The 21,952-nt window shown below is 25.6% G+C and overlaps 4 protein-coding genes across 10 annotated transcripts; 1 reads left to right on the forward strand and 3 right to left on the reverse strand.

Annotated features, from left to right (window-relative positions):
* Positions 1-3: 3 nt before the first annotated feature.
* LOC127283878 (annexin B9-like) lies at positions 4-4,842 on the reverse strand. Of its 5 annotated transcripts, none has more exons than XM_051309004.1 (7): positions 4,679-4,842; positions 3,724-3,764; positions 3,234-3,618; positions 2,584-2,663; positions 2,220-2,466; positions 1,866-2,047; positions 4-262 (listed from the first exon to the last, which is right to left on the reverse strand). In XM_051309004.1, exons 2-7 carry the CDS (start codon positions 3,751-3,753, stop codon positions 212-214), a joined length of 975 nt encoding a protein of 324 aa, XP_051164961.1. In that variant the 5' UTR covers positions 3,754-3,764; positions 4,679-4,842; the 3' UTR covers positions 4-211. The 5 variants fall into 5 exon arrangements, with proteins under 5 accessions (XP_051164961.1, XP_051164973.1, XP_051164955.1 ...); XM_051309016.1 differs by lacking the exon at positions 4-262 and adding an exon at positions 393-485 and having other exon boundaries at positions 3,234-3,615; XM_051308998.1 differs by lacking the exon at positions 4-262 and adding an exon at positions 393-485.
* Positions 4,843-6,497: 1,655 nt separating this feature from the next.
* On the forward strand, positions 6,498-19,349 carry LOC127283831 (BTB/POZ domain-containing protein 3). Of its 3 annotated transcripts, none has more exons than XM_051308949.1 (7): positions 6,498-6,743; positions 15,197-15,478; positions 15,651-15,798; positions 15,921-16,137; positions 17,271-17,457; positions 17,562-17,740; positions 17,820-19,349. In XM_051308949.1, exons 2-7 carry the CDS (start codon positions 15,427-15,429, stop codon positions 18,282-18,284), a joined length of 1,248 nt encoding a protein of 415 aa, XP_051164906.1. In that variant the 5' UTR covers positions 6,498-6,743; positions 15,197-15,426; the 3' UTR covers positions 18,285-19,349. The 3 variants fall into 3 exon arrangements, with proteins under 3 accessions (XP_051164906.1, XP_051164896.1, XP_051164902.1); XM_051308939.1 differs by lacking the exon at positions 6,498-6,743 and adding an exon at positions 14,001-14,240; XM_051308945.1 differs by lacking the exon at positions 6,498-6,743 and adding an exon at positions 14,669-14,862.
* On the reverse strand, positions 7,875-9,253 carry LOC127283942 (protein jagunal). The gene is made up of 4 exons (XM_051309128.1): positions 8,929-9,253; positions 8,485-8,626; positions 8,208-8,426; positions 7,875-8,120 (listed from the first exon to the last, which is right to left on the reverse strand). The coding sequence occupies exons 1-4, from the start codon at positions 9,018-9,020 to the stop codon at positions 7,992-7,994; spliced, it is 582 nt and encodes a 193-aa protein (XP_051165085.1). The 5' UTR covers positions 9,021-9,253; the 3' UTR covers positions 7,875-7,991.
* LOC127283827 (transcription factor IIIB 90 kDa subunit) lies at positions 10,163-21,739 on the reverse strand. Its single transcript, XM_051308924.1, has 16 exons — positions 21,467-21,739; positions 20,409-20,622; positions 20,235-20,319; positions 19,934-20,070; positions 19,677-19,781; positions 13,369-13,518; positions 13,207-13,300; positions 12,935-13,067; positions 12,731-12,821; positions 12,527-12,652; positions 12,364-12,452; positions 12,148-12,280; positions 11,966-12,073; positions 11,704-11,881; positions 11,485-11,630; positions 10,163-11,416 (listed from the first exon to the last, which is right to left on the reverse strand). The coding sequence occupies exons 2-16, from the start codon at positions 20,620-20,622 to the stop codon at positions 11,280-11,282; spliced, it is 1,926 nt and encodes a 641-aa protein (XP_051164881.1). The 5' UTR covers positions 21,467-21,739; the 3' UTR covers positions 10,163-11,279.
* Between the last annotated feature and the right edge of the window lie 213 nt (positions 21,740-21,952).

Raw genomic sequence — 21,952 nt, forward strand, 5'->3', positions numbered from 1 at the left:
GTGTATTTTGTTTGAAACGAGAAAATTTTATTTTTAAAACAATTTTACACTCTTACATTTATAAATATATAATTTGTTATAGAGATTAAAAAAATATAAAATTATTTTTATTTATAAAAAATGAAAATGAAATTGATATAACCCATTAATTGAGATTGAGTTTAAATGCAAATATATATATATATATTTTTTTTATTTTGGAAGGTGATAATTAATTCAGCAATGAAATCAGAAGTTTTTTTCTTCCTCCTTCGCAATCACTCTGTAAAAACAATAAAAGATTTTCCAATACAATAATACATATATATTACACGATCGTGTGTGAACAAAATTGATCATACAATGAAGTGCACTGAGTGTTAAAAAAGGAATTAAAGTGATACCAATCCAAATGGTGGTTAATCTCATTATGAGAATAAGACGTATATTTTAAATTAATTCAAAAGCGCAGTCAGGAGCCTTTTCATATCGGCACTGCAATCGCTCTGTAAACGCAAAACAATGCGAGAATTTATTAGCGCCTTGAATTACATTAATAATAACATACAGCATTTTTTTATGTTCAAAAAAGAAAATATCAAAATTTTGAAAAATTATATCCATTTCCGATATAATTTTTGATATTTGCTTTTTTAAACGATTTAATATTATTCACTATATAAGAAACTAGTTGGTTCAAAAACAATAATTTTAGTAAGAAATTTGATATATTTAATTTACAAATATAGTTCATGCCCATGCTCAAATTGACAAATTTTAATTAGATTAATTAATTAATATACAAACAAAGCTTTATTTGTTATTGGCTAAATGAAAAAACTTACTCCGAAATAAAAATTGAGAAAAAAAAAATAATAATTTAGAAAATGAAATAATATATAAACATTCTTTAATATTCATAAATAAAAAATTGTAAATAAAAGAAAGAAAACATAAATAAATAAAATATAATTAAAAAAAAAAATTTTAAATATATAAATTGTTTAAAATATAGGATTTATTTCCAGAAAAATAATTTCAATCGGTGACATAAACAATGAATAATCATCTTTGGTTACATTGTGATAAAAATTTGATAATATAATATATAATGATAAAACTTGTTTTTATATATATATTCGACACAAAACGCGAGTGATAAAAATATTTCGATTTAAAATTGAAAATGAATAAAACTACGTTATATTTAATAAATAATAATTGAAACGCAATATTATTAAACTTTACTATACATATACATTGAAAATTTTAATTATTGAAATACAATATTATAGTAATTTAAATCTCAAGAGTTAATGAGTGAAAAACAATGAAATAATTAAATTAATTCAGTTGGTCAGGGCTAGTAAAAGTTTCCTGTAGTCTCCCGAACAGTCACCCTGAAATTGAGTCACGGTTAAAAAGAAAATATATATAAAAATGCAAAAATAAAAGTTAGTTATTATTATTATTATTAATATTATTAAAAGCAAGAGTTTTTAAAATAGGATTAATACGCGATGTGTGATTGTTACTAACAAATGAAAGAATAGTATTTTGTTTCGTTCAGATATTTATATAAAAAAAAAATTCTTTGCCCCTAAGTAAATTAAAAATTTAATTACTTTTCAATATTCAATGGAGATAATAAATTCTAATTTTTAAAAATTAATTATAGAAGTTAATAGAATTAAAATTTGTTAATTTAATAAATTAAAATTACAATGATTAAATTAATTAAATAATTCTAAAAAAATTAATTTTATCTTGTAATAAAAATAAAATTTGGTTGTAATTCTAAACTTTGAGATATGTTTTTCTTCAAAATTTGAGCCTTCTATTTTCCTATTTTTAATTATTAAATTTTGGGAAATATATATACTTACATCGATATCACCAGCGAGAGACTGACCATACATTTTTTGATACATTTCTTTAATATCTCCCAAATCGATTTCGGATCTTGCCACAATAATACGAATTAATGTTTTATCATCAGTTCCCATACCTGACATGGCTTTGTGTAATCTTTCGGCGAAATATGCAGTTTTATCACGTGCGCATTTTACTGAAATATTTTTTATTTTTCATTCAGAATGAAAAAGAAAATTGATATATTTTTGTAAATAAAAATACAAATAAACGCGGATAATTAAAATATAATATAGTTAATATAATAATAAATAGAAAACTAATTAATATAGTTTTTTTATTTAAAAAAAAACTAAAAATGATTTTACCAACTGCAAGGTAGCCATCCTCGAGAGAGCCAGAGAATTCTCTCTTCACAGCATCTTCCACGCTGTTTCCAGAGAGACGTTCATATTCTTTGAAAATTCTGCGAAGTTGAGGGAAACTTTTTGTAATCAAAATAGCATTAAATGTGCTTTCATCAGTTCCCCATTGTCCTTCTCCAGCTTCTAAAAGTCTCTGAGCGTCCATTACGGCTGCTGCCTCATCGACATTAGCGTCTTCATTTCTATTTGCCTGTAAAAAAAAATGAGAAAAAAAAATATTGAGAAAAACCCTCGAGAACAAAAAAAAAACTTCTTGATAATTTTTTTTCTCGACATTTTCTTTTTTAGAGAATTAAATTTTACTCACACATGATAGAGAAACAAGCAATCTTTTGAAATGGCCAGATGTATCTCCTTTCAAGTCATCTTCAAGTTCTTTATCGTACTCTGCAATCAATCAATTTGTTTCGATTTAAACATTATAACATCAAAGAAAATTTAATTGAACGTTTAGCTAACGACTTAATTTCAAAATTAAAATGGAAACTGAAAAATTAGTGAGAATTTTATAAGTGGAAGAAATAGTGTATTTTTAACCCAAAAAATAATTTAACTATCACAATAAACATATTATTTTTATTAATTGGGATTACTAAAATTATTTATTATCGACATTTAAAAAAAATAAGTTTAATTTTTTTAAATTGATTGAAATTTTGAATAAAATACAATCTCACAAGACGCTTGATGCATTTTATAATAATGATGGGTGTGCTTAGGAATTCCGAAGGTTAACACTATCGATAATAATTGACTCATAGAAAACTTATACAGAGTACTAAGGAATCTCGATTCATTATATTCTTCTCTCAAGGTTATTAACTTCAGGGACACTATAAAAAATTATTCAATATAAAAGGTTTTAGGTGAATAAAAACTTAAAAAGATATATAATTCTTGAAATTTTTTTTTAGGAAAAAATAAATTTTTTTAGCAAAAAAAAAAAATGAAACTTACGATCCTTGTAGACAGCAGATATTGTTTTGATTCCATAATTGCTTAGAGATGCAAGAACTTCGATTATCGCATTTTCGTCGGTACCAATACCGGAAATTGCATCGTTTAATTCACGTGCATAATATTCTGGTAGCGGTGTCATCAAACTGATAATAGCATTTTCGAAATTTCCACCAAGTTCCGATTTCAATTCAGAAATTAAATCCTTGCCATACATAGTTTTGAATTTATCGGCAATTTCAAGACGTTGAACAATTCCACGACGTGCCAAAACATCAATAATTGTTTTCTCGTCTGTTCCAAATCCTTTCATTGCACCACGTAATAGTGCTGCATCCTCCTCAGGATCGAAGGGATCAGCTGGATAAACAGTTGGTGTGCACTGCTTAAACACGAAAAAAATTTAATTTTAATTTTTTTTTAATAAATTATGTTTAAAAAAATTTTTTTTAAACAAAAATTTATAGTTTTTCAAATTTTATATTATTACCTGCACGTGATAGTACTGTGATGCTGCCATTTTATCTGTTTCTGTAAATAATTTAATTGTTTATTATTAGCGTATTGACAATTAAATTTTTTTCAAATTAATTTTTTAAAAATTAATAAGTGAAAAATATTTAGGTGTTTTTAATTGTGTGGGAAGGGAATTTTTTAATGCGATAAATATTGATTTTATTATTCAATATTACAAATTTTTCTTTAATACTGTTAAGAATTTTTTTTCTTAATTCGCATATATTTATCATCTGTTATTGTACTGCAATATTCTTAAACGAGATACATGTGAGTCACATATTTTAATTGAAGAAAATACATATACATATCTGACTGTTGACTGTTCCGACAAATGTATTATTTACTTATGTTTCTATTTACAGATAATTAACTAATGGTTGAGTCATTAAAAAGTTGTCACTCTTTTGTATTGATTTCAAGAATTCAGTGTAATTAATTTACATATTTGTATAGTGTTAAAAGAAAATTAAGTAATAACTATATTTTTCTAATTAATATAAATAATAATAATATAACAAAAAAATAATATTAAAAAAGCTTTTTAAAAAACAATCAGAAAATAATAATAAAACAATATAATAAATAAATAAAATATAAAATTACATTTTTAACGGAAAAGTTAAAAAAAAATTTTAAAAACTGCACTTGAATGACATTTCACTGACACTTGCTTCTAATTTAAATAAATAGAGTAATTCAAATAACAGCGATGAACTCACTGCGCGGTAGTTTATCTATTATGAAATTATCGCGTTAAGAGTAAATCTTTAAGGATATGCACAACTCTCGATTACAAACCAGAAATATATTCTCAAATGGATGTCAATTGAATCTTTGCCAAAAAAAAAATAACAAATAAGTGATATTGATGCAATGGAAAATCTTTTGGGTGTGGCAGAATAGGTTTCTTATATTCTCTTATATACCTTATATAAATTATTATTTGTTGGTGATGAGATCCAATCCAGTCGAACTCTTTTGGAGAACTGCAGAGAGAAAAGTTGGTACCGGCTTGACCCGCCGCGGTTTGACGCCGGTTCTATTGGGAGCGGTAGTCGTGGCGATGACGCATTCTTTGACACATTGGTGGGAGAGATTTGCTATAGAGGATAGACGATTATATAGAAAAAAAAACTAGTAGTAGGATCTTCCATCATCAACTTATTGGTGGGAGTAAAGTTTGTTTGAGAGAAATGCAAGTCTCGACTTTTATTGAGGACATAATAACCCAATATAATATATAGGAAGAGAAAATCGACTTTATTTTAAAAAAAAATTATTTAGAAATATTATTTCTAATAAGTTTTTTTCTATTCCGGAAATTAAAAAATTCATTTTATTTAGGTTTTTCTGTTAAAGTTAACTCCTATTTTAGAGATTTTAATCTTTAGAAAGAAATCTGAGACTCTCTTGTTAGAATGTTATAAAAAATACAGAAAGGAATTTGGATTTAAGAATGTTAGACTCTCATATATTGTATTTTCCACATAGTTCTCATTTGCATATGAATTTTCATTTGCTTGAAATTTAATATAATATTCAAATTTTCATTTATTTAAAATTTTATCTACTCGAATTTTCTTTTGAGTAAAATTTAATTAATTCAAAATTGTTAATAGAATTTTTTTTTAATTTTTCAAAATGATTTTTTGACAAATTACATTTTGGATTAATGGAAAAATTCAAATAAAAAATTTTTTGGGTTAAATGAATAAATTGTTTGTCCAATTTATTTGTGTGTTTTATCGAAATTGAAAAATATAATTAAAGAATAGAATATACATTTTTTTTATAAATATTTAATACGTGGAAAAATTTTCTTGTAAAAGATTCTTATTTACTCTCTCTATCGATTATTGGGTACATTAGAAAATTTGTGACAGGAAAAAAAAATATTTTTTTCTCATTTTTTTTTGTATAAAAATATTGTCTAATAACGATTACCTGTCACGTGAAATAAGACCATAAAAAATAAATAGACAAATAATGTTACACTAAGAAGGTCATTTTCATTACGGCATACACAATTATCGTAATAAAAACTCATTTGAGTCGAAATTCTTGTAAAAATGCCAACTCACATTCCTTAGATTATAATAATACAAACATCGCCAAAAACAATTAAATATTAAAATAAAATGCTTTTTAAGCTTGTAGCTGTGATTGAAAATCAATAAATCGTTTTTACATAGGGGCGCAGAATTATATTGAAAAGAAAAGAAATTTTATAAATAGTAAAAATATTATTATTATTATTAATGAAAAAGAGTAGAATTATTTTTGAGTAGAGGATAAAAAGAGATGACAAAGTTAAGTTAAGGATATTTCAATGGAAAAAGAATGATTCATCATTGAAATATCTCGTGTAAAAATAACGGAAGTAAAAGGACTATATCTCGTGAGAAAGGTGTGTTTGCAATGTTGCAAATGCCATAGAAAAGCATTGTAGCGAAATGCAATTGACTTATATTATGAGACCGGAAACAATCAGACAAAAATTTAAAGTTCAAAAATTACTAAAAATTAATTACATTTTGTATATATGTACAATAATTATTCTATAAAATTATTTATTATAAATTTATTAAATCATTCTATAAAATATTAAATTAATAATAAAAATAAAAATAATAATAATAATAATAATAATACAATAATATTTTAATAATTTATAGTAATAAGTGTATAATACAAGCAAGTAATAAATAATATATAAACTTCATTTAATTAAAGACGTAAATAAAAAAATAAACAAAACTCCTTTCAGCTACCTAAAGCATTGTTTGGATTAATAAAATAATTTCAATTATTCCAAAAGGCCAGTGAAAGGTATTTGGAAATTTGTTAATCAATCTCCCGTGAATAATAAAAAAAAATTCAGTTAACCTTGAGGCATTGAACTCGATTGACCTAAATATCAAAACCATATTTCATATTAGGAATAAAGTGTACAAAATGCGGAAGGAAATAAAATGTAATATATATAATGTGGTGAGTAATGAATAATCAAACTGAATACATATTAACGTAACGTACATACGATTATTGATTTCAATCACTTTTACGTGATGATATTTAAACACAGACGTATATTACGAAATTCATTATTTTTTTAATTTTTAAAATATTTTCAAAAGAAACCTTCAATTATATTAATATAATGATAGAATAAAAACAGTTCTTATCTCTCTTAATCTAAATTAGTTAAAAATAACTAATTTTTAGTAGAAACATTATTACTAAGAATTAGTTAATTTTAATTAATTTGTCTCGACTTTTTGGAAAATTAACTAATTAGTTAAAGAAAAGAATAACTAAAATAATAATTGTGAAATTATTTAAATCGAATAGTGAGACATTTTTTGTTTGAAAAAAAATAATGACGAGACAAACACGTCAGAGGATGATGCGCGATGATGTAGCTGATATTTTCTTAGAATGCAATACGCAGATATATATAATTTACAAAAGATGTTTATATATTATAAAATGTAATGAATGAATGAGTAATTCTATGGCTCCATCTTTATTGTAGAATATATCGTTTCATTAAACCTACGTGGTACATTTACCATTTTTAAACACGGAAAAAAAACAATTATTATATGACTCATCATTTGCTATATACAAAAACCTGTTACTATAATTTGTTAACTATGGTGTTTCTATCTATATGTTAATTACTTTCACGTGCGCGTGCGATTTTCGAGGTTTTAATCAAGGAAATTCCATTTATCCTTGACTCGCAAAAAAATACACTCTAGATCAAATTAATTAACTTCTACTAAACATTGAAATGAAAAAAATTACTAAATGAAGAAAATAATATAAAATGTATTTTAATTTTTTTTATTTTCTATTCTAAAATTTTGTATATTAAAATTTATGAAATTTATTTGCAAGACATAAAAATAAATAGCTTTATTTATTTTCAAACCAAAAAATGCTTTGTCAGGCAAAACTAGATTTGAGATATTTTAAGACAAGTCTCGGTTATTGCAATAGACAATAATGTATTGTTCAAATTAGTCTCTTTTTTCTTACATAAAAAAACTTGATATTATATATTCTGTTATTTATTAATAAGTGAGCAATTCTTAATTAACTAATATCACATAAATATACGAACATATATTCCTTTTATTTTCATAAGTGTCTTTTCATCAGTTCAATTTGCTTTTTTTTAAAAATTGTATTTACATACGTCAGTTTTGTTTTGTTTTTTTTTTGTTTGTTGCCTTAGTTCAAATGTTTTATTCCTTTTGCTTTCCAAGCAACAAGTAGATTCCAAGCAAAATAGAGAGAGAACAAATGTACTTGCGAGGCTAGTAAAATAAATCCGTACCATAAAACTCCATACGGTAAACCCTAAAAATAAAAATGACTCTTAATTTTCTTTATCATTAAAAAAGATTTTTAATTATTAGAATTAAAAAAAATGATTGGTATTCATACCTGCCACATTTGAATGCTTGTTGTATCGTCGTTACTTCTTAAATAAGTCCAAACATCTGTGGAATAATAGATCAAAGCGTAGAGAATTGGACCAAAACAAACGATAATTACACTCATCATGTAATGTTTAATTCTTTTGATACCATTTTCCCTTATGGCCTTTAATCCAAGATATGAAAATGGTAAACCTATACACCATATCCACTCCCACCACAGTGCCTGTAATTAATTTTCACAGTTAAATTAAATTTAAAAAATAATTATTTAATAATAATACCTGTGGTATTTGTAATTCTTCTATTTCCAAAATAAATATATCCAAAAAATCTAATATATCTGCTGATAATTTAGCCAGCATGACAAAGAATAAGAGGTAATGAAAAAATATGCACCATTTCAGTCTTGACTTGTTGATAACACTGTAAACAAAATACTTTTTATAATACAAATATGGCTTTCTTTAATTAATTCAGAATCAAATTGAAATATAAACATTATGCTATACAGTAACTTGTAAGCTAAATATATTTATCATTTGATAAATAATCATAAATTACATATGGAAAATAATGTAATACAATAAAAAGCAAACAAAATAAACAAATTTTAAAACACAATATGTGTATGCATATAAAAATAGGTTAAAAACGAACAAATGAAATACTTTATATCAACATATTCTGATTGTCAAACATTGAATATTTTGGTTCATTTTGCGTACCTTAATTGATATTGTGTTGCAACTTTTTGTCTATGAGAAAAATCACTGCCATCAGTGCCAAATGCTTGATGAGCAGAACTCCTAACAGACATTTTTTCACAGATATTTATAAACAAATTTTTTTATTTTTTTAAGTTTTTTAAATTATTTTCTTTTTTAAATGATGATCAATTTTTTAGAAGCGCAACCCAAGGTAAAACATCACACTAATACAATAATATATCGTTACCACCGACGAGTGAAACTATTTTTAAACGTGGAACAAATTACAAAATCAAAAAGAAACTCGTGGACCCTGTCAAAAACGGATGCGCATTGCGCATGTAAACATCTGGTCTCGTGGCATCTTCCGGATACAGTAAACTCAATCGGTAACACCATTCCCGGATAATCCACAAAAATTTAATTTTTACCAATTAAAATTTATTTAATTCTAATTATTTATTCGTTCATATATTGTAAATAAACTAAAAATATTTCATTATATATTTTTCTTTAATTTAATTATTTACAATTACTTTTTATTCAATTTTATAAATAATTTAAACAAAATAATTATATTTAATAATATTATTGTATCTACGATTTTGTAACAATATGTTCAATAATTTTAATTGGGGGTCCCTTTTTAATTGTTACATTTTCATTTATTTGCGCTCAAATAAATAAAGTCCATTTATGCGGACAACGTTGGCGCCAATATTTAAATCAACGAAAAATCAAATTCTAATTTAAGTTTTATTAATAATTATTACTTTTTATTATTAATTCTTAAAAATTTATTTATATTTAATTTTTTTAAAATTATTATTTAAAAAATTACCGATACAGAAATCTACATTACTGACTGATGGTGAAGAAGTTTTTTTTTTTGAAAAATGAAAATATAAAAAATTACCGATACAGAAATCTACCTTACCGACTGATGGTAAAACAGTTTAAAAAAAATAAAAATACCGACATAGAAATCTACCTTACCGACTGATGATAATTTTTATATATTAAAAACTACTTTACTATCAGTCGGTAATGTAGATTTCTATGTCGCTAATTTTTTATATTTTTATTTATTTAAAAAAAACTGTTTTACCATCAGTCGGTATGGTAGATTTCTGTATCGGTAATTTTTATATTTTCATTTTCCAAAAATCTTTTTTACCATCAGTCGGTAATGTGAAATGATATGTATGTCTACTTTCACGCCGTGAAATAAATAAATAATAATAATAATAAATTCATTTGCACCTGATTTTTTCTTGTTTTATTATTTTTATTGACAATTTCAATTTTAAATGTTTCATTCGACTGCCCATAGAGTGCGGAAATTTATAATTAAGTATTCTTACAGTATATAACCTTATTATATATAGTTAATTCGAAATGGAGTGGCAGTTTAGGTCAAAGTTACTCACTATTAAGCTAATAATAATAATGTTAACACGAGTAACAATGAATCATGCGCACGTAGAAGAAAATTACTATATAATATAGTAAAAAAAACAATTTCTGGCACATTTAACATGAAATGCAATAATAATAGAATAATTAACATATTATGCAAAATAAATTAAGTAGTTTTTTTACGTAAACTATATGAAAACATTGATGTTTTCTTTTGTTTTTTAATTGTGACTATATTTTTGTTAATATCATGACAAAATATTAACAAACTTAATATTTCAAATCGTGGCTACTAAATATACAGAGTTTTTTTTCTATGAAAAATAAAATTTGTGATTTAAATGAATAATTAACAAAATCTTATAAGTTAAAGGCGATACCAATTGTTTTTTAAAATAAAACAAGTATACATGCTGCGAGAATTGTGTGTATGTAATCAGTCTTGTATCGCTCGGACTTATATACTTGTAAAAAATTTCGACTATCACAAAAAATGTATACAATCTACTCGTTTTCTTCTCTCTCTTTCTCTCTATACTTTGGTTTTCACATCTCGCATTGCATTATTAAATATATTAAATTTTATAACAGTAATTATTTTAATTAAAAAAATATTAAAAATTAAAATACTCAAAATATTTTTGTATTATGTAATTATTTACAAAATTATCTTTAAAATTCAGAGATAATATTTATATTTTCAAATAAATTATATTAAAAAATGTACATTTTAAATGACAATAATGTAGTAAAATGAGAATATTTAAAAATAATGAATGCAATGCGAGTGTGGAAAATTGTAAACAATCTTAAAAAATAGACAAAGTAAAACTTTACAAAGGTACCCTATGACGCCAAGTTTAACAGTCATTCTCATCATTCTCATATTAAATAAATTCAACTCTCATTTATACACATTCAAACAAAGAATCGAAATAATTTTCTTTTTTTTAATATTCTTCTTCATCGTAATCATAATAATCATCTTCGTCGCCTTCTTCGTTACCCCCTAATAAAGCTTTCATTCCCATTTCTGATTGATCTTGTTCCTCGATATCATCGTCAACATAGTCATCTGCTTCGTCTACTGCAATATTGAAATAATTTAATTTTTGATGCATCTTTTGATTTTTTTTTTAATTATTAAATATTTACCAAGATCTGATATATTATTCTCAGGTTCTGCATGTTCTTCTGGAGTTTCGAGTGTATCCGATTGTGAAATCTTCCTCTTTTTTGTAACATTTTCCTTGTGAATTTGAAAATTTGGTTTCACGTCGAGATTTAATTTTTGTTTTGGTCTAACGAAAATGTTAATAATTAGTTTTTAATTAAGTGAATTTTTAAATTTAAAAGCAAAATTCAACTACTTACTTAACAATGGAAGAAGAATAATTAAATCTGTCGATTTTTAACGGTGATAAGAATGGCGATTCTGGAGGTTGATTCCGTTGATTCGAATCATTTAATCCTACATCTAAGCTTTTTAATACTTCATAATTAATTTTCGACGATATACGTTTTTCTTGTAACATTTTTTCAATAGCTTCACCTAATAAACAAAATAATATAAATAAATACTTTAATTTAATATAAATAATTTTTACCTATAAATAGAAAATAATTCAAAATTTACCTGCACTATTGGCTGGTGTTTGATTATTCTTTTTTCTACTAGTCGTTCTTCTTCTTTTCTTCTCTGGTTTTCCTTCTTCTTTTTCCTTTTGACGCTTCTCTTCTTTTTCTATAGTAAAAATTTGATTTATTTCATTTTTGTTTTATTAGGTATCAAAAATTATCAATTTTTCATGTTTTTACCTTTCTGAGCTTCTAAATATTTGGCGTTAACGTTGTTCCATAGATTATTTTTACCTTGAGCTTCTTTTTCGGACATTATGTAAGAATCAATTTCATCATCATCCAAACCAGTCAAATCTAATTCACCAGAAATCTGAAATTTATTTCAATGTATGAATTTCTATTAGAATTTTTTTTTTAAACTTATTAAATAATTTTAAAATTAGCATTTCTTACATTTTCAAATGGCATGCAACGTTTCTCTTTAACAGCATTTTCATTTCCATATAAAGAAGTAGAAAGATTCATGGATGCAATATCTGGACCTGCGAATAAATAAAAATATGTGTACAATTTTTTTATTTTTCTTATATATTTTTTTATTCCTTTTTAAACAAACCTAATCCAGTTATTTCTTCTTGTTCTTCTAATGCTGATATTTCAGCTTCATCAGAAATACAATCTCGAATAACATCGATATTACTCTCGCGAATAAATTTGTCTGCATCAGTTTCTTCAGCAACGACTGAAAATTAAAACAATTTTTAAACGAATTTAATTAATAATTAAATATAGTCAATTAAAATGTGTTATTTTTTCTTACAGCTATGTTTCACATTTTTAGTCGTTCTTTTATCTAATTGTTGCAAAATTGCCTTTTGCAAATCGTCTAATTCTTGCTCAAAATTATCCAACTGTAATAAAAAAAAATTCATTTTTATTATTATTATTTTATTATAAAAATATTTATTGCTAATTTTATCAGTCTTTTATAATTATAGAATAAATATAAAAGAAAATTTTATACCTTTTGTAATCTTTCCTTATCTCTTTTTCGTGCCATTTTAAAAGAAGGTGGATCTTGCTCCTCTTCCAAATCAACATTCATAAATTCATCTAAAGTTAAAGCACTAGATGGAGTTTCGCCAAATTCTATTAATCTGGTAACAGACAGTGAAGATATTGTTAAAAACTTAATTTTATTTTTTATTAAATTAATTTTTCCCAATGTTAATAATAATTCTAACTTATTAAGGAATATTGAAAAATTAATAATTGGTAAAAAAAAAGAAATTGTACCTTTTGCGTAAGGTCGATTCGTGTACTTTAACGATTCTCACAATATCTGCAGGGGATCTGTTAAATTCGTGTAATCTTGCTGCTATCAAAAGAGCTGTGGAATAAATAAATTAATAATTTAATAATATTAATTGTAAAATTTACGTATTTTTAATCACAAACCTGCACCACAAACTCCAGAAGGTCGTCGACCACTATGAATACTGTCCTTCTTCATTCTCTGAAGCAATCGGCTAGCAGTCATTTGAACGTCATGTGTTTTATCTCCAAATTCCAATTTGTTTGCAAATCTCAATACATATAAAATTGGATCTGTAAATAATTAGAAAAAAATCGATTATAGAAGAAATTTTCATCTCGTTCTTCAGAAGTTTAAAATCTGATTATATTAAAAAAACATTCTTTAAATCATGAAAGAAATATGTATTCAATTTTTCCTCACATTATTTATTTCTTTAAAATAATTTTTTTCTAAATGTCGCATAATTCTTAAAATTTATTATAGAAAATAAAATGTTTTTTTAAAGAATAAAATCTAATTTTTGCTTCTCTCAAAGAGAAAATGTTTTTGAAAAAAAAAAAAAATTTTCTGAAAAAGTGAAAGTAAAATGGAAAAAGTTTGCTTAAAATAACGAAAAAAAGGCTACAAATATAGTAGACAGAGAAGATATTATATGCATATATAGATTCAAAAGATGATGTTCTACAGCAGCCGGGGTACATTTTATCTGACAGAATAACCAGATAAATTTGCAAAGTATCTTTTGGACACGCGCTCTCTGCATTATTTCCTTCTATCGACCGATGTGCTTGCTTTGCCAGCACTCGTTTTCAAAATGGAGATCGTGTAGTTGTGTTCTTTTAGATATTAGTTTTGCGGCTAAATTAAAAAAAAATTAAAAAAATTAAAATAAATAACAAGTGTCCATTAAGACGCTTGGCAATGTCGAATCTTTACTCGAAAATTGGTACCAAACCAGTGAAACGTTTTCAAGACAATATAGCTGTGACTCAAACAAATGCCTGGGTGAACGGTGAGGATGACAATAATTTACTGGAATTTTATCCCCCTCCCCCCTTTATCATCCTCTAATTAAATTCTTTTTTTCATTTGTTAAAAAACACTTATTCTTCATGCAAATCAGTAAGATTTGATATTTTTTAATTCATATATTTTAATTATCGACATCAATAAATTATCATTAAGGTGATGTATAAATTATCCCATATAAAAATTTTATATACAAAAACGATGAGGGATTAATTATTATAAAAAATCCAAAATAGAAAATTAAATTTAATTCGAATTTATGTTATAAGTTTTAATTCAAGGCTTTTTTTTTTTAAAAAAAAACCTTTTTTTTATACACACCGGAAAAAGCGAATATTGTGATTTTGGAGCATGAATAACACATGTGTATTGGGTGTGTATATACGTGTGAGAAAAAGGGTTACGCGCAAGCGTAAAATACAGAAGAAGATCATACAGTGCGATAAAAGCGTCTCTTGTTTGCGTAATGCTCGCTCTTCAAAACTATTTCGTGTTATTTTCATAATAAACAAAAAAAATTTACAATAAAATTGTGTAAATAATGTTACGATAGAGTATATTTATTTCGTATATTAGCGACATAAACATGTCCATGTTTACTGATGGTAATTCATTTTAATTTTGAATATACTCCAAAAATAATTATTCTGTTCCTAATAATATCCACTAGACAAAATTAACCACTTTTTTTTTACTTTCTCTCACAAAACAAGTAATTTTCGTTTCTATCTCGCATTTACGTTTGACATATTAACATAACCTCCAATATTTTTATTTTTCTCCCATGTAAAAGATATTTTTCTTTTTCTTGTAAACATTTTTTGTTGTAAAATTTTTTCTACTATTTTTTTTAAAAGAACTTTGTTTATTATTCGGAAAGTAAAAAAGAATAATAAATTTTGTGGGGAAAACAATAAGTATGTATTTTGTGTAATTTAGCGGAATCACCTAGCAATGTATCTGGATCACCGCCATCAATAAGTCCAATCACTTCATCGATAGTACTGCAAAGAGAGGGTGTAATAAATCAACCCCTAAGTACACCTGCATCACCATTGTCATCGCTATGCTCACCATTAGCACAATTAAATCTATTGTCAACAGAAGATTGTACACAAGATCCTAATTGGCAAGCAACAAAATCCACAGTTCGAGAACGAAATGCTGCCATGTTCAACAATCATCTTATGGCTGACATTCAATTTATTGTTGGCAATCCAGGTAAAAAAAATTGTCTCCGGCAATGTTTTTTCTTTTCTTTACTAAATTCAATAATAAAAGCAATAATTGTCAACAAATTTTTAAATATTTTTTCGTTTTCAATAAGTTTTTAAACCCAAAAAATAGCACCAAGTTACAATTTCGGGCTTCATTAAATTAATTAACTTTACAGGTCATACGCAATCAATTCCCGCTCATAAATACGTATTAGCAACTGGAAGTTCAGTATTTTATGCCATGTTTTATGGTGGCTTAGCAGAAAATAAAAGGGATATAGAAGTACCAGATGTAGAACCAGCTGCATTTTTAGCTCTTCTTAGGTGATTATTATTTAAAAAAATAACAAAAATTGCCAAATTAAATATCTATTTTGCAAAATGATAAATTTTAAAAGAAAAAATATAATTTCTTATTGAAAAAAAAATTCCCTTTCAATTTTCAGGTATATGTATTGTGACGAGGTACAATTAGAGGCGGACACAGTTTTAGCGACATTATACGTGGCTAAAAAATACATTGTTCCACATTTAGCGCGAGCGTGCGTGAATTATTTAGAAACTAGTTTAACAGCAAAAAATGCATGTTTACTACTTAGTCAATCACGACTATTTGAAGAACCGGATTTAATGCAGAGATGCTGGGAAGTTATCGATGCTCAAGTAAGTTTGAATCTCAAACCATTTTTACTAACAATGAATGATGAAATTACGAAAAAAAATAATATTGAGCCAAATAATATTTATTCAACTAATAAATTATCAATGAATTTTTCATTTCCATTATTATCACATCCCAATTCATTAGACATTCAATTTAATAATTCACAATTTAAAAATAATATTAATGATAAAAAATCTTTTTTTAATTTAAATTCATTAAATAAAAGTTGTTTTCTATTTGATATCAAATGGACAAATAATTGTCCAAATTATTCACTTTATCGTGATAGAATTCAATTTATTGATGAAATAATAACAACAACACATATTGAAGTGGAAAATATATTTTTTCGCGATAATTACGCTGTATTGTATAAGAATATTGAAAATTATTTTCAAGAAAACTGTGATAATGATGTATTAGAATGTTAAAAAAGTTTATATTCTTCGTGTTGTATATTTATAGAGTAAATATTTGTGAGAAAAAAATTTATCTCAAATCAGTTAAAAATCAAAAAACATATTGAAATTTTTTCGCTTATCAACAATTTACTGTATATGAAAGAGTTTAAATTGTTAATCGTATAAGATTGTAATCGTTAAGAGCTGATATCATCATTAAAAATAATTAATTGAAAGTTTAGATGGACCCATTAAATCTCTTCGTTGGTCCATTTTTATTATTAGCTAACAATTCAAAGTCTGAATGATAAAAACTTCACAGAAAAAAAAGAAATTGTTAAATGATGTCTATATGTAGTTGAAAAATGTACAGTATTAATGTACAAATTAATAATATGTTAATTAATTAAATTATTTGATTGTATAAATAAATTATAAAAAAGGTTGTTAATCGCACAAGATATACAAAAAAGAGAATTCAAATCGTTAAATTCTGTATTTATCACTTGTTACTGTAAATAAAGAAAGTAAAACGATTTAACAGTCTTAAATAAATTAATTATATTCTACTATTTTCGTTACTATTTTAATTATTATTTTCATATTACAAACTTGATTCTCTTTTTGATATTTTTGAAATGTTTTAATTTTTTATTATTAAATATTTATTTTTTGAATTGTGATTTTATAACAGTTTTTTTTAAATAAAAACGAATTTTTTTTTCTAACAGGCAGAAATGGCGCTAAGGTCAGAGGGTTTTGTGGAAATTGATATTCACACACTCGAATCAGTTTTGTCACGTGAAACATTAAATTGCAAAGAAATACATTTATGGAATGCAGCATTAAGATGGGCGGCTGCTGAATGTTTAAGACAAGATCTCGAGCCAATACCAAGTAATCAAAGGCGTTTATTAGGTAAGAATCTAATTGTCCAATAAAGAAAAATTTCACTAATTCTCAACTATGAATTTTAGCGTCATAAATTTAAATTTAGCACCTCTTTCACTTTGTTCTTCCAGGCTCTGCCTTAAATTTAATTAGACTACCAGCAATGAGTCTTGAGGAATATGCAAATAATGCCGCGCAAACGGGAATTCTCACTCAACAAGAAACAATTGATATTTTTCTTCATTTTATCGCGAGCACAAAACCTCCACTTTGTTATCCAATAAAACCAAGACAGGGTCTAAAAACTCAGGTGAATAATAAAAAAAAAAGTTTATTGATTAAATGAATTTTTTTACCAGAATTTAATTTCTATTTCTTTTTTTTTGCAGGTGTGCCATAGATTTCAATCGTGTGCGTATAGATCAAATCAATGGCGCTATCGAGGAAGATGCGATTCAATTCAATTTAGTGTTGATAAACGTATTTTTGTCGTTGGTTTTGGATTATATGGAAGTTCATCGGGTGCGGCTGATTATAATGTTCGAATAGAATTAAAAAGATTTGGACGTGTATTATCGGAGAATAATACAAAATTCTTTTCTGACGGTTCAAGTAATACATTTCATGTTTATTTTGAAAATCCAATTCAAATAGAACCAGAATGTTTCTATACGGCAAGTGCAATATTAGATGGAGGTGAATTAAGCTATTTTGGACAAGAAGGTATGTCAGAGGCAACAGTTGGCAGTGTGAATTTTCAATTTCAATGCAGTTCAGAAAGTACAAATGGAACTGGCGTTCAGGGTGGACAAATTCCCGAATTAATATTTTATGGACCACCAACGGAAGATTGACGTAATTTTTCCATGGAAATTATGGTTTAACTGTTGTTATATATACTTCATCAATTATTAACTTGTTTGTAAAGAAGTGTGCGTTTTTTTTGTTTTGTTATATCCCTGGCTTTTAAAGATTTACGAGTGTAGAGAATTCCGTTTTTGTTGGAATGTCAATGAGAGAGAAAGTAGTGATAGTTTAAGACTGTTAATTTCATCGTGAAATGGTAAAAGAGTAGAAAAAGAAAACGGTACTTGTAAATTAGAACGAAAACGCTTGAGTCTTTTTTAAGAAAAAAAAAAAAAAAAAAATAGAATACGGCCAACGAAAAGTATTATCGACGATAACGATTAAGGCTTCTGCATTTCTGAATCGCGAATGAAATTAAATACCTTTCATTTTGGTATCGAACAAAGATTTCTTCGCAAAAAAAATCATTGCCTTTTTGTCAAGTAACTTAAAAGCAAAAAAAATAGATTTAATCTAGAAGTATTAGTGCAATAAAGTGTATTATCCCTGTTATTAAAATAACAAAAGAAAACCTCGTAATTAAAAGGACGTTTAGTAAAAAAAAATGTATTTAATTGCAATATAAATTAGTATCGAGATGATTAGAAAAACAAACATAGGGACTATTTTTACTGTGCGGGGAAAAGAAAAAAAGAGAAGACAGAACGTCCAAACAGGAAACGATTTCTGTGCCAAAAAATTGAAATAAGCGCAAAAGTCGTAGACCTTCTTTGAATCTTTCAATCTAAGGCGATATTAAGCGACCTATTTACAAAACAAACAAAAAAAATACGAATAATAATTCTATTTTTCTGCACACAGATTCATTACTGACTTAACTGTGTACCTAAATAAATTAAATTAAAGATAATTGTCTTTATTGCTCAGCGAATTTTTCATTGTGACTTAATTTATGCTTCATTTTTCAATCATCTTTATCATTTAATTAATTCATTGTCATTAAATGACTCGTTTTGGAATCTCTGAATTTTATTATTTTATACACTTAAGTTATATATATATATATATATTATATATAAAAATAATAATTCTAGTTATTTGATTATCAAAAATGGTGAATTTTATTTTTAAAAACCCCGTTTTCTCTTTCCTTTTTAATAATTGAGATTTTTTTCATTATTTAAAATAGAAAATTTTGTATAATTAAACAAAAATTATTTTAATCAGATCACAAAGAAATGCTAAATATGAAATTATTTTTTATAAAATGAATTTATTGTACAAAATTATTTGATGTGTAAAATTACAATGAACTTTGAATTTAGAGGGAAATTAATATTCATTAACGTGAATAATCATTTCATTTAGATAATTGAAAATTTGACTAATTTAGCATTTATGGTTTTCTGATTTTTTTTTTAAAAGTAAACTTGACTTACCCACTGCCGGCATTTGAATACATAAGGCATGAGCAAATTTCAGATAAGTTCGTCCCAATTCGTGAACACAGATTTGCAGAATGTCACTGATATCGATTAGCAGATCTGTAAAAAAATATTTTTTTTATTATACAGTCGAGCATGAATGAAAAAAAAGAGATTCGCAAACGTTGCTGTCTCACTTAAATAGGTTTGACTGAATTAGAAAGAAAGTTCTTTTATATTTGTCCTTTAATAATTTATTTATGAAAACTTACGGGGTGTCCCATTGGTTCTGCATGTCATGTAAACACAAGCGGCGTGATTAAGTTGTTGCTTTCTTCCTCGTGTTAAATTACGAGCAAGAGCCATTTTATAAAAATTCATTGATGTCTCAATATGAAGATGAGCTAATCTAAAAAATTAAATTTTTCAAACTTGAAACCCGATTTTTTTTAAATAAAAAGAAAAAAGTTAATAAAGTTTAATTGTAATATTAGATAAAAATTTAGAAAATTAAAAGAATTTGTTTAAAGAAAATTTTTTTCTTTAGTTATATTCATTTTAAATTAAACTTACGATAATTGATTACACAAATGAGTGATTCCCCTTTTCGCGTTTTGAATAGTAATTTCTCTAGATTCCTTGCCACTCATTGGAAATGCTGGAAAAATTGTTTTAATTTAGAAAAATTTAAAATTTTCTCTAATTAAATTTTTCTATAAAAAATAATTTAAAAATTTGTTTATTTACCACCGCCAAAATGGTAAGGACCACCGGTGCTGTCGCTTGCAACAAATTGCCCGAGAAGAGTCATATTTCCAGATGGTGATTCTTCGAAGGCAGTTTCGCTGACAATTAACTGATCTTCCAAAACAACACCACATTGTGTACATACTGCGTCTCCTCTCGCTGGATCTGTTTCTATCTCAGTGGACCCACAGGCCCGACACTTAGATTCTGACATCTGTTAATAAACATTTTTAATTAAAATTTTTTATACAAAGAATATTTTAAAAAAAATTGAAAATATTATTATTTTTGAATTAGCTTTGTTTACTATTTTCAGTTTAATTGTTTATCATTCTGATTATGAATGTCATCAGATTTTCTGATAATATTTTCTAAAAAAAAAATAGTTTATCTATTCAAGGTAAAAAAAAATATTATTAAAAAAAAATAGTCATTGCTCTCACCTGCGTTAGCTTTTTGTTTAATTCTTTAAATAATACAACTATTGCTACAATAAACGTTAAAATAAATGATTTCAGAAATTTAAATTATCCTAACTGATAATTAATAATTAATAATAAATTCTATTTAAATAACAAAAAATTACTCCACTTTATAGAAACGTTTCAGTGAAATTTAAACTTAGAGTTCCCTTAGCTCAATGGTTATGTCTCCCAACTTGCACAGAAGGAGTGATTCTTGGTTCTATCCCCGGTGCGTTGAGATTTTTTTATTGTGAAACTAAACCGTACAGAAGCACGTGCTCTCAAGTTTAAATGTCAGTTTAAACTTTGACAGTATATTTAAATCATCTCAAATAAAATCATATTATTGAAAGGCTGATTATGTGCAGAGTGAAACAACATGCTGATGAAATTTATGATGCAGTTTTTTCGTTTAAATTGAAAATCATTTTAATCATAAAGAATTTAATATATCATTTTTCAAAATAATTAATTAATGAATTTTCTTACAATTCATTGATATATTACAATAAAATTTTTTAGAAACTCTAACCTCAATGAATTTTAGAAACACGTTTCCTAGAAAGCAATAAAGATAATAATTTTTGTTCATACCGTGAATGATGTTCAGTATTTTTTTAATTCAGACAGAAAATAATTCTGCTGTTAATTGGAAATTTCGAAGAAATGAAACTTCCTTGTTAATTGTATCCTTTTGAATCCTTTTAAAACGAAAAATTCTTCACGTTTATGGATCTGGGCAATGTATGGCAAGGTAGACACACTTCTACACTTTTAACTCCATTTCATTTTTACACAAGCCCTTAAATACACATATACATTCTCCTCTTGATTTCACTTGTTTCTCTCCTCGTCTGTAGCACACATGTTATTTCTGGAAGGTTAGAATAATTCAACTGCGCATGCGTAGACACTTGATCCTCGTTGTTTAAAGAGAAAAGTCCATTTCATTGGTAGATGTTTTTCAGCTTGTCCAATTTCCACCAATCATGATACAAATACAGAAGTCGTTTCACATAAGTGGCACTATATGGCGCGAAATTTAAAATTAATATTTTGTCCAGATGTTTGTTAATTACT

Source organism: Leptopilina boulardi, unplaced genomic scaffold, assembly GCF_019393585.1.
Source record: "Leptopilina boulardi isolate dan_hultmark-lab unplaced genomic scaffold, ZJU_Lbou_2.1 LbouV2_119, whole genome shotgun sequence".
Taxonomy (NCBI): domain Eukaryota; kingdom Metazoa; phylum Arthropoda; class Insecta; order Hymenoptera; family Figitidae; genus Leptopilina; species Leptopilina boulardi.